The sequence below is a fragment of the Apodemus sylvaticus genome, chromosome 15, assembly GCF_947179515.1.
Source record: "Apodemus sylvaticus chromosome 15, mApoSyl1.1, whole genome shotgun sequence".
Taxonomy (NCBI): domain Eukaryota; kingdom Metazoa; phylum Chordata; class Mammalia; order Rodentia; family Muridae; genus Apodemus; species Apodemus sylvaticus.
This window is the reverse complement of record NC_067486.1, coordinates 83470733-83482862: the sequence shown is the minus strand read 5'-3', so window position 1 is coordinate 83482862 and position 12130 is coordinate 83470733. Positions and strand designations below refer to the sequence as shown.

At 53.4% G+C, this 12130-nt stretch overlaps 3 protein-coding genes across 5 annotated transcripts in view; 2 read left to right on the top strand and 1 right to left on the bottom strand.

Annotated features, from left to right (window-relative positions):
• Window positions 1-3812, bottom strand: part of Dgcr2 (DiGeorge syndrome critical region gene 2) — a 54305-nt gene extending 50493 nt beyond the window's left edge. For all 3 annotated transcript variants that reach the window (XM_052157978.1, XM_052157979.1, XM_052157980.1), the window contains exon 1: window positions 3496-3812. In XM_052157978.1, the coding sequence (XP_052013938.1) occupies window positions 3496-3574 (79 nt within the window). In that variant the 5' untranslated portion in view covers window positions 3575-3812. The remainder of the gene's footprint in view (window positions 1-3495) is intronic.
• Window positions 3813-5878: 2066 nt separating this feature from the next.
• Tssk1b (testis specific serine kinase 1B) lies at window positions 5879-7347 on the top strand. Its single transcript, XM_052158773.1, has one exon. It carries the CDS (start codon window positions 6161-6163, stop codon window positions 7256-7258), a length of 1098 nt encoding a protein of 365 aa, XP_052014733.1. The 5' UTR covers window positions 5879-6160; the 3' UTR covers window positions 7259-7347.
• A 3192-nt stretch (window positions 7348-10539) lies between these two features.
• Window positions 10540-11616, top strand: Tssk2 (testis specific serine kinase 2). The gene has a single exon (XM_052158723.1). The coding sequence runs from the start codon at window positions 10540-10542 to the stop codon at window positions 11614-11616; it is 1077 nt and encodes a 358-aa protein (XP_052014683.1).
• Window positions 11617-12130: the final 514 nt, after the last annotated feature.

Here is a 12130-nt window from a genome sequence, read left to right as displayed (position 1 = left end):
GCAAGTGGGCCTAGGCTCTGTCAGAAGCTGGGGGAAAGCAAGTGCATTCTACCTCCAGGTTCTTGCCCTGAGCCTCCCATGACAGACCATAATCTGTAAGATGAAAACCACCTTCTTCCCCAGGTTGTTGCGGCTGTGGATTGTAGCACAGCAACAGAAAGCAAACGGTAACTTCCAGTCCTCTTCTGACAGACAGCTTGCTCTTCTACCACCTAAGCACAAAGCCATCTATGTGCATAGCCACACTACCACATAACCACAGGCCCCCAAGCTACTACCGCCAGCCTAGGCTTGTCCTACCAAGGACTGCCGTGGCAAAATATGACCTGCCTCCACTAAACTTTCTAAGATAGTTGGTAAGTCAAGCCAGAAACAAAACCAAAGCTGTCACAGAATAACCACACTCAGGCATCCCTCTGCACAGTTGCCTGGGACCTCAACCCAAGCTTCACAGGTCACCAATGTGTTCTGCAGGCTGGGAGGGAAACCACAGCCCATGACATCCTCAGCACATATAAACACAGGCAGGGAACAAATGACAGAGCCGCACACCTAAGAAGCCATTTGCTTAGTCATGGGCTCTTTATTGGGTCCTAAATATTTCAGAATCAAAAACCTACCAAAGGAACTCTCCAGTAGTCAGAGGCTTACTTAGCCCGCAACAGGACAACCAACTACTGCACTGCTGTCAAGAAGACAAAATGCACAGCTGGATCAGCTCTACAGTGTGAGATTCCCACATACGGGCAGCACCTGCCATCAATGCTAGGGCACGACCTGGTATACAGACTATCTCTCCTTACTGCTAAGGAGGCCAGGAAGAGGCAAATGACTTCCTTAAGGTCACTCCCAGCTGGGAGCAGCACAGTTGGAATACAAAAGATAGCTGTCAATGCTACTACCTCTGAGGGTGTCCTGAGCCTATTTCAGGGGCCAGCAACAGGGAGGGAAAAGGACCAGGATTCTTGGATTGTGGCCCTGCTGGGAAGGCAAGTTTTCTTAACTATGAATGCTGAAATCACCCTGAAGGAAGCTACTGCTGAAACTATGGCATAACTTTCTTTCCCAATAAGAGCTTAAACAGTGTTAGGGGGAGCAAAAAAATTAATAACGCTGCACTCTCTATAATGATCAAAGCAGCGGTTTCCAGAATTAAATCTCATCTAGGTCACTTAGCTTTATTAAAGTTCTCTATTTTAGTTTCTCTGTCCATAAAATTGGGCTAATAACAGTCTTCCAGGGACAACTTGAAAGTTAACACATACATTAGTACTTAGAACAGTATTTGACATGCAATATCTTCAAACAACTAAGATTAAGCATTTTTGTAAAAGGAAACTTAGTGGTAGAGTGCTCACCTAGCACACACATGGCCCTGGGTTGGTTTACCTGGCACCACAAAACAAAAAATAGAAAAGAGAGTTTAGACAAGTCAAGCCCAACTCCACATTCTGCCTCTCCTCATCATCAATGAAAGGTTTAGCCTGCAACAAAGAAGAAACCCACAATGCCCTGGCTCTCCCTCAGATCACTGGGCAGGAGCAAGAAGAACCCTCTGCCTCCCTCCTAAGAGGTGGGTTCTAACGAGTACCCTCCTTACACCCATGCATGGTTCAGACACAGAGCCTTGAAAGCAAGCAAATCTAGAATAGGACATTCGTGTTACAAAAAGTCAGCTACAAGGATTCTGCCCAACACTCCCAGGACAGATACAATGAATGTGTAGAGAGACATAATAGCACACAAGAAAAACAATGTGACCCAGCAATCCCTGTCTCTGCTGCCCATGTCAAGGGACATAAGGGTGCTTAGGGTTCTGCAGGACAACTTAAGCCAGAACTGGGCTGATGCCAACCAAGCTCCAGCGTAGAGAGCCATGGGCTCCAGATCATATTACTCCCTCTCCTGCAGCCTCTCCCACTATAAGTCTCATTCAGATTGTATGTGGGCTCCCTGCTGCATATGGGCACATGGGCGGCCTGTGCCATCTGCTCAGGGGTACCCAACACACAGGAAGAGGAATCTCCTGAAGAACTCAATCCTGCTCTTCTTCAGTACTGAGCACTCCTAAAGAGAGGGCTGTGCTCTCTGCATCTGAATATCTCTATCGTTGGACAGGCAGCAAGAACTCACATGTCCTTTCTGAACTACTCTCAGCCAGCTGGCAGGCTGACTACCATGGGAAAAATGGTTAGGGACATTGGACACCTATAAGGCAGACATGTGTGGACCTCACATGCAAAACTGGACCCAAGAATCAGAATGGCTTCACTGTATGCAGAGATATACAAATATGTTTACCAAGATGTAAACCATAAGAACCCACAAAGCCCAACAAAAGACGCATCTCCACAAGGGTTCTTCTTAGCAGGCTACTTTACCACCAGTAGGCTCACTCTGTGCAGAGCAGGCAGAGCACGCTATGCAGAGGCTGTTCCTCTCCTGGAGGAGGGAAACACTCCTTTAGCTGAGTGTTGGCTTTGGCTTGGACGCTGAGGGTCCGGCAGACATTGCCACATGGGGCAAAAGCACAAAGCCAAGCACTGAAATATGTTTCAGGATGGGAGCTGCGCTAGGACACTGCTGAGGGCACCCACCTGTTCTGTCACCCAGCCATGATGTCACCCACAGAAGACTTGCCTTAGGCATTTCTTCATGGGAACCTTCCTCTGCAAAAAGCATTAAGAGCTCTACTTACCACTGCCCTAGTACCGAGAGGAGTCACTCAAAGTTCACAGACAAGACCTCCCTGCTGTAAAATGTTCCCATAGATCCCTAAGGGACAGTGAGGCTGTGCTGGTATCCTGTGCCTGTGCCTGATGGATACATCGACCCCGCTTTGTGTGGGAAGTGGGGAGTAGTGATGGTTTTGGGTTTTGTTTGTTTTGGGGGGGGCACAATTCAGAAGTATATGAAATAAGTAGAAAAGGGACCTGAGGTTCCCCACCACACAAAACTCCAAGGGAGTACCAAAAGTAGTTAATTACACCACACAAATCACTAAGGGCCAGGCACTGCTGAGAGGACTCTGTCCCCTGCACCCGGTGCTCAGTTTACTCCCAGTATTTCCTTTGAGCAGGGCTGGACTTCTGTGATACAGCGTTTCACTAAGTGGCAATAAGCAACCAGCCATCGCTGTCCAGGGCTGAAACGCTGGCACTAGGCCACAGCTGGGCGGTCACTTGGGGCACCAGGTGCCTTCACAAGCTGCTTCCCACACTTCCACTCAGCCCAGAGAAGGGTGCGCCCGAGACGCAGCTCCTGGCTAGTGGGTCCCAAAGCACGCGGCGCTCGGTGGACGTGGGTCTAAAGGCGACATCCTCGAGGTTCCGAACCCTGGTACACTCCAATTTGTGCCAGGGCAGGGGACACCCAGAGGCCTGCGGCCAGGCCTCGCCTGTGCCCGGCCGAGGCGCAGTGGCGCCCAGCAACCGCGGGTGAATGGACGCCCGCTGCCCCACCCCCGACCGCGCCCCCACCCTCAGCGCCGCGCACCTGGCCGCAGCGGCTCGGTGACAGTGAGAACCAGCAGGAAGAGCAGCAGGAAGGCACCGCTGTCTGCCTTGGGCACCATTTATCCTCCGTTCATCGTCCCCGGGGCAGCCGCGTGACCCCGCGGGGAGGCCGGACCTGGCCGAGAGGAGAGGGTGAAGGCCGGACTCCGGCCTGGGCCAGAGGGGCGGCAGGCAAGGGATCCAGCTGGGCCACGGCAAGAGAATGCCACCTACTCGCGCGCACTCTAGGCCGCAGGAGCCGGACCAGATTCCGGCTCGCGCAAGATGGCGGCCGTCCTGCTCCGGCCCGCGCCACCCCGCCTCCAGCTCGCACTAACCAATGAACGCCGAGCTAGGCGGGGCGGGGGGGAGGAGGGAGGCAGGACGGGAGCTCCAGACGCGGGGCGGGGCGTGTGCAGGAGGCCAGACCTAGGAACTGAGCGACAGTGGGCGTGGGCCAGGGGCGGGGCTAACAGGAAATGAGGCATGCCATTGGCTGAACCGAGAGGTGGGACTCAGGGAGGGGGACTCAGCCTTGGGAGCGAGCTTACCCAAAGGGGTCCCTAGTGCTGGTAGGGTCACGGGACTGACAGTGCTGGCGCCAGGGTCTGGGATGGATAGGAGTGGGTATCTGGGATTAGAGAATTGAGGAGGTATAGCTGGACCTGGATCATCTTTACTCCTGGACTCCCAGGTCTATCCCAGTGCCAACATATTCCCTAAAGTGGTCTTCTAAACGCCGAACCGCTGTGAAGAAAGTGAACAGCTCTAGTGAAAATAAAGCACCAGCAGGCTCTGTGGATGGGGAAATGACACAAAGAATATCAACAGAGGAGGAAATGGCTTAATGGATGTCAGAATAACAGAGAAGCCCAGAGTGTCTGGACCAGATCTAGGGAAGGAGCTGCCTATATAATGGAGGAAAAAGCCCAGGCAGAGACAGGTCCAGAGCCTGGGAACCAGCCTCCACAGGCTAAACCCGCACCTGCCTTCACAAGCAGCATGAACGAACATAGGAGACAGCAATGAAGAACCACTCTGTTGCGGGGAAGGAAAAGCAGGGAAAGTCAGTCACCCAGCATATCTGACTCACTCTTATTGTCCCTCCACCAAAGTCCCAGGATTCCAACCCTTGATAGAGACGCGGAGCCATGTGAGTGAAACGTGCTAACTCCTCATAGGTAGATAAAGCCCAGCCATCAGATAGATATTCCAACTTTCCCAGGTCTTGGCCCAAGATGTTGGACAAAGGTCTTGTCATAACCGAGGGGGAGCCCCGTGCTGGCAGAAGCAAAGGCACCTGTCCAGTGCTGCCCTGGGCACTCATTTTCTGGCACATCCCTAGCACTCAGTACAAGATCCAGGCCTAGCCTTCTGCCCCCTTACCCACCCCCACTGCAATACTGCCCCGGAGCTCAGCCAGAGCTTTGAGTTGGGCAGGTCCTTCGGAGGGAAGCCAGCCAAGGGCAGACTTCCTGCCAACTGTCCACCTGCAGAGCCACTGTTAAGAGTTCAGGAAAGGTTTGGAAGAGAAAAGAGCAGGACAGGAAGTGAGAAGTCTGACTGGGAAGCCAATGAAAGCACAGTGCTAACTCCCTAGCCCACCCCTCCCACCACTGGGCCAGGAGATAAAGAACCTGAAGGCTCTTCACAGCTGCAGGCCCAGGTCTGTTTCAGGGCCCAGCACACATTCAAAGGTGGTCTTTTAAAAGATGACTCCCCCTTACCTCAGGCCAAGCACAAACGATTCTGTTCACCCTTAGTCTGCTCCAGTACCCTGGCAGACTTCCCAGGTTCTAAGTCCAAGCACCCCAGGTAATAGCCGCATTTCCCCCTGGGCATTACTCCTTTGTGACTTCACCCACTGAAGTCACCTTCTCAATGGCTTTGAGGGTTGCCTGTGTAGACAGCATCAAGAACCGAAGAGGTGGAGTCTCACAAACAGCTGCCTTCCTTACCACTGACCTGTAGAGTCACTGCAGACTGGCATTTTTTCCTCTAACGAAGGTTACTGTCAGGATGGCCCCCTCTGTTCCTTACCCTACCATGTGAGTCAGGAGTCTACCTTAGTCTACCTTAGGGAACTGTATGACCTACAGGGTTCCTTCCACTTTGCTCCAACCTTTATAACACACCCCTTTATCAAGACTTCCTCCTACTATACTTGCATGAGTGTATCTTCTATTTCTGGCTGGGCCCCTTGACTAATTGGCCCACCCACACTAGGTCCCCCGGATTGGCCTGGTTTACAATAATGAGCCATGCCTCTGTAGAACACTTCAACTTCTAGGATTAGAAACACGAGCAGACCTCTGTGTCTCATAAACCTCTCTTACCTCAGGCTGGAGCCAAGCATGAAGCCATTTTGTTCACGTTTAGTCTGCTCCAATACACTGGCAGACCTTCCAGGATCTAAGTCCAAGCGGCCCAGGCAATAGCCGCATTTCCCCCTGGGCTTTACTCCTTTGTGACTTCACCCACTGAAGTCACCCGGGAGACAGTGCTGAATGTTCCATGCTAGAGTCTTGGGCCTCTTAGGAGGCAGGGACAGCAGGCCTGGCCAGCTCAGAGGACTCTCTGTCCACAGTGTAAATGAGGACACTGCTGGCCCATGTCTGGCAGGGATGTAGAGGGCAGCCTCAGAGGCACTGGGCACTCCCGGCACCATGGATGACGCTGCCGTCCTCAAGCGACGAGGCTACATCATGGGGATAAACTTGGGAGAGGGCTCGTATGCCAAAGTCAAATCCGCTTACTCTGAGCGCCTAAAGTTCAACGTGGCGGTCAAGATCATCGATCGCAAGAAAGCCCCCACGGACTTCCTGGAGAAATTCCTTCCCCGGGAGATTGAGATTCTGGCCATGCTAAACCACCGCTCTATTGTCAAGACCTATGAGATCTTTGAGACATCAGATGGCAAGGTCTACATTGTCATGGAGCTTGGGGTCCAGGGTGACCTCCTGGAATTCATCAAAACCAGAGGAGCCCTGCAAGAGGATGATGCTCGAAAGAAGTTCCACCAGCTCTCCTCGGCCATCAAGTACTGCCACGACCTGGATGTCGTCCACCGAGACCTCAAATGCGAGAACCTTCTGCTCGACAAGGACTTCAACATCAAACTGTCTGACTTCGGCTTCTCCAAGCGCTGCTTGCGGGATGATAGTGGTCGACTGACATTAAGCAAGACCTTCTGTGGGTCAGCAGCTTATGCGGCCCCCGAGGTGCTGCAGGGCATCCCCTACCAGCCCAAGGTGTATGACATCTGGAGCCTGGGTGTGATCCTCTACATCATGGTCTGTGGCTCCATGCCCTACGATGACTCCAACATCAAAAAGATGCTGCGCATCCAGAAGGAGCACCGAGTCAACTTCCCACGCTCTAAACACCTGACTGGTGAGTGCAAGGACCTCATCTACCGAATGTTACAGCCAGATGTCAACCGGCGGCTGCACATTGATGAGATCCTCAGCCACTGCTGGGTGCAGCCCAAGGCACGAGGTCTGTCCTCTGGAGCCATCAACAAGGAGGGGGAAAGCTCCCGGGCCACTGAGCCCTCATGGACCCCTGAACCTGGTGCTGATAAGAAGTCTGCCACCAAGTTGGAGCCTAGGGAAGAGGCACGATCTGAGGCCCAGTCTGAGACAAAACCCCAGGAAGATACTGTGCAGGTGGCCAGGCAGTCAGAGAACGTGGGCCTCAGCAGCGAAATGAACAGGGACGCAGAGGAAGGGCACCCCCAACAACCTTCAGAGACACATACTTAGTGAGCCTCTTGCAGCCCAGGGGGCCAGCAGGGAATGAGGCATAGCTCATGGCTTGAAGCCTGAGCCCAGAAGTCAAGGGACGAGAGAGAGAAGGAAGACACTCCCGGATGAGCTATTTTCGTCACTTTCTTCTCCCCCCCTTTGAACTTGGTAACTCACATGGCTAAAGAAGCAATAAATCACTATATTGGTGCACACCCTCAGGTGAATGTTTTGCCCAGATCACTGCAAATCCTCACTCATAGGGAAAGTCGTTCCTGTGACCCAAGTCCAGACTGTGTCCTTAGGCCGTAGCGAGGCAGCTGTACAGTGAGAGGCTGGTTGGGGGGGATTTGGAGGGGCAGAAGCCATGGAAGATAGTTAGGTGAAGAAGATAACTTCTAGAGGGAGGCTGAGAACTGCAAAGAAGGGTGGAGAGAATGCAGAGGAGGACAGTCCAAGGAGGATGAACCTGGCTGCCTGTAGAGGAAGGGATAGAAGCCAGAGCCCTGTTGCATACTAGGAGCCCCTGCATCAGGGGCTCAGGGTCTAGGCAGGAGTTTTCTAGCTGCCCCATGGCTTCAGGCTACACAAATCTGCCTGTGAGGAGCTGAGGAGAGTACAGGAGGCACACTGACCAGCCCTATAGTAAGTACCTCTTGGGACTTGCTTAGCAGCTGGTTTCCAGCTCTGTCCAACATAGGACATGTTCCTCCCTGTCCAGCTGGTACCAGTTCTCAACTGTGCCCTAAATTGCTACACACCAGCCTAGGAGCAGGGGGCTCCACTAGCTAACCCAAGCATGTCCCACAGCCGTGTCTAGCTTCTGACTGCATTCCATTCCCCTCCAGTCTCAATCAGTTCCAGAGGAGATGCCCCAGCAGAGCTGACCTCTGCAAGCAGGATTGGCAGCATGTCGTAACCCTAAGGGCAAGGAAGGCAGCTACTGGTATTCCACGTGGGCATGGCCTGCACTGGCACCACTGGCTTCCATGTGCTGCCTGCCTTGCTTACGTCGTGTCCCAGGCAGTCCTCACCTTGCCACTGTGGCCCCTTTCTTCACCTCTGGGCAACCTCATGGAGGTCTAAGGGTTTAATACACAAAAACAAAATCATTTAGACTCATCTCAACCATGGACCCACCTATGTCTCTACCTTGGGAAGACACCAATGCCAAGTCTAGAAAAGCGTTCAGTGAGTTCCTGGGTGCAACCTTCTTGCACCCGCACTATACCCAGGCCACCTTTGCCCCACTGTGCGCTCTTCCACTCATTGCCCCCCCCACCCCCCGCGGTGTTCACAGCGACACCCAGGCCACATCCTCCCATGCTCAGGAAAGATTTCAACACTCGCTTCTGGTCTGCCCATCAGTGTCCCCTCATCCCTGTCCCCAAAATGTGTGCCATAAGCATACTTGCCAAGTCACCTCTGAAGATTGTGCCCATCTCCCCAGGCTCAGCCAAGTCACCTCTGAAGACTGTGCCCATCTCCCCAGGCTCAGCCAAGGGCCTGTGTCCTCAAAGCCTTCTGGGGCCAAGCAACACTCTGTAGCCTGCTTCTGTGAGTTCTGCCTGTGAGAAGCAAGCTTCCAGGGTTCAGGCATAGTACAGACCCTGAGTAACACTTGTGAGAAGTGTCATGAAGGGACTTGGACGGGGCGGAAGGCTCCAGGACATGGGGCTGGTTGGTGGCGTGTGCTGAGAAGTGTGCAGGCACCTGCCTTTTCTTCTCTGTAGTCTCACCAAGGTTTGGGGGACAGAAGGCACCAAGATGGCCTGAGGCTGCTTGGAATTCAATGAGAGACAGTTGAGACAGGAGGTGACCCCAGAGCTCCTGCTACGTGTGTCACTAAGGGGCGTTAGGACCCGGACTTCAAGGTGGCCTCTATGGTGTATTCTTGTTCTCCATATCACCTTTTCCCTCTTGTCCACTCTGCACCTGACTATGTCACTTCCTATTTGATGCCTCTGTCCCACCTCCCCATCTAGAAACAGCTTTCTTGCTTTCCCTCTGAACCCAGCGCCTCCACACTCTGGCAACTCACTGAAAGCATACGACTCCCATGGGATGTGAAAATGAGCACAGAACTTGTAAAGGCACAAGAGGGTGTACACAGGACGCCACCTTGTAAAACAAACATCCATGCACAGAACACAAGGCAGCCCAACGTGCCAACAGTGCAAACAGCACTGCCGCAGCATTTCACGAAGTTCTGCTCACTGGCTCACAAAACTCCAACCTTGCTCTCTCAGGGACAATGCAAAGGGCTATCAATCCCTGGGCTTTCCTGCACCAAGCCTAACACAGTCCCCTCCTCAATAACCAGGCGCAGGTTGGCTCTTCCTAGCCCTCTCCTCTCCCCTTCACCCTCTGATGCTTGCTCTGGCCCGAGGTCCTGGGGTTCCACATGCATCCCAAAGCCAATTGGCTTCTCCTAACAGCAACCAACTTAAAAGGGAGTTATGTTCTATAAGGGCTGCCACCATTTGTAGAAAAAAGCTCATGACCTTTCCTGAATTACACTTAACCATTCTCAGCATTTGTCTGCTTGGGGACCTCACCACCTTGTACATCTGGTTGTAGCTTCCCCATCTTTCACACCCTCCCAAGCACACACCTGCCTACCTGGACACTCGGTACACCCCCTTGTACCACCTACCCTCCACCTACCCTCCCACCCACCCACACCTGTTCACCAGGGATGTGGCTCATCTGCCCACTCTGTAGCCCAAAGACCCTAAACATGGAACTGATTTCATCCAGTAGGCTGGAACCACCACTGAACTGACTGGACCTGGGCAGCTTCCACTGACTGATACAACTTCATAGGAAGTTTTCTTCAAACTCCAAAGTGGCAGGGTCTTGGCTCTAGTGAAGTAAGGACCGACACAGGACCAGTTTCCATGGCCCGACAGGGAAACAGGGATGAGACTGAACCTGTATCGCTTCTCTTTGGGCCTCACTTTGGGCCTCACTGGTGACAACAAAGCCACAGCAAGAAAAAGGGCCAGGAGGGTTACCACAGGCCTGAATGGCAGCTTCATTCCAGTGGGTGGGGAGGGGGTGCTCCTTCTAGGCCTTTCTGGCTCCCATCCAGGGGCCCCATTCCCCCAAGCCTAGTCCCCACTCCCAGCAGCCCAGCTTTATGACTTCATTCGCTGGTCACTTGGTGACAATGCTGAGCGTTCCACTCCAGGCCCAGCCTAGCCAGACGCCTCCCCACAGTGGGAATGAGGACAATGCCTGCTGGCCCGTGTGGGGAGGGGATGTAGAGGGCGGCGGCACCGGCCGCTCCTGGCACCATGGACGATGCCGCGGTCCTAAGGAAGAAGGGTTACATCGTGGGAATCAATCTGGGCAAGGGCTCCTACGCCAAAGTCAAATCCGCCTACTCAGAGCGCCTCAAGTTCAACGTGGCGGTCAAGATCATAGACCGCAAGAAAACACCCACGGACTTTGTGGAGAGATTCCTTCCTAGGGAGATGGACATCCTGGCGACCGTCAACCACCGTTCCATCATCAAGACCTACGAGATCTTTGAGACCTCTGATGGACGCATCTACATTGTCATGGAGCTGGGCGTCCAGGGCGACCTCCTCGAGTTCATCAAGTGCCGAGGAGCCCTGCATGAGGACGTGGCACGCAAGATGTTCCGCCAGCTCTCCTCAGCTGTCAAGTACTGCCACGACCTGGATGTCGTCCACCGAGACCTCAAGTGTGAGAACCTTCTGCTCGACAAGGACTTCAACATCAAGCTGTCTGACTTCGGCTTCTCCAAGCGCTGCCTGCGGGACGGGAGCGGGCGCATTGTCCTCAGCAAAACCTTCTGTGGGTCAGCAGCTTATGCGGCCCCCGAGGTGCTGCAGGGCATCCCCTACCAGCCCAAGGTGTATGACATCTGGAGCCTGGGTGTGATCCTCTACATCATGGTCTGTGGCTCCATGCCCTACGATGACTCCGACATCAAAAAGATGCTGCGCATCCAGAAGGAGCACCGAGTGGACTTCCCACGCTCCAAGAATCTAACTGGTGAGTGCAAGGACCTCATCTACCGCATCCTACAGCCAGATGTCAACCGGCGGCTGCACATTGATGAGATCCTCAGCCACTCGTGGCTACAGCCCCCCAAGCCCAAAGCCATGTCTTCTGCCTCCTTCAAGAGGGAGGGGGAAGGCAAGTATCGAGCTGATTGCAAACTGGATACTCGACCAGGCTCCAGACCCGAACACCGGCCTGACCACAAACTGGGGACCAAACCCCAGCACCGGCTGCTGGTGGCACCCGAGAATGAAGACAGGATGGAGGACAGGCTGGCTGACAATTCCAGAGCTAAAGACCATCACATCTCTGGAGCTGAGGTGGGGAAAGCAAGTACCTAATGGTGGAGAGGGCCCTGGGGGGTCATGGTGTGCAGTCTGCACCCACATAAGCTAAGTAGGCAGGTAGGAGATGAAGAAGGCACAGGTGCAAGGAACAAGTAAAATCCGTCAATTAAACCACTATTTTGATTACGTTCTATTAGCTTTCTTCCACTTAGTAGCAAAGCCATTAATTACTGACCACCAAATAAACCACAAAGTGTATACAAGCATTGAGAGTGCCCAGTGGGGAGTCTTTTTCTCTAGGACTCATCCAGCGCGGGGATCTCCTGCATAGGGGTTCAGGAACCTGGACTCAGACCCAGGCAGTCAATGAGGCCTATGGCAGTGGAGACCTCTATCACATCCTTTAGCTAGGCTCACACGTGTTGGCCTGTTTCTTCCATCCCCAAGGCCTCCAGCCCTGGACAGCTCCATGCCTCTCTCTTATCTTATGCAATACAAGCCACCCCACCCCTGTCTTGTTCTTACACAGTGGTCACTGTCCATTCACTTTAAAGGGGCAATCAAAATC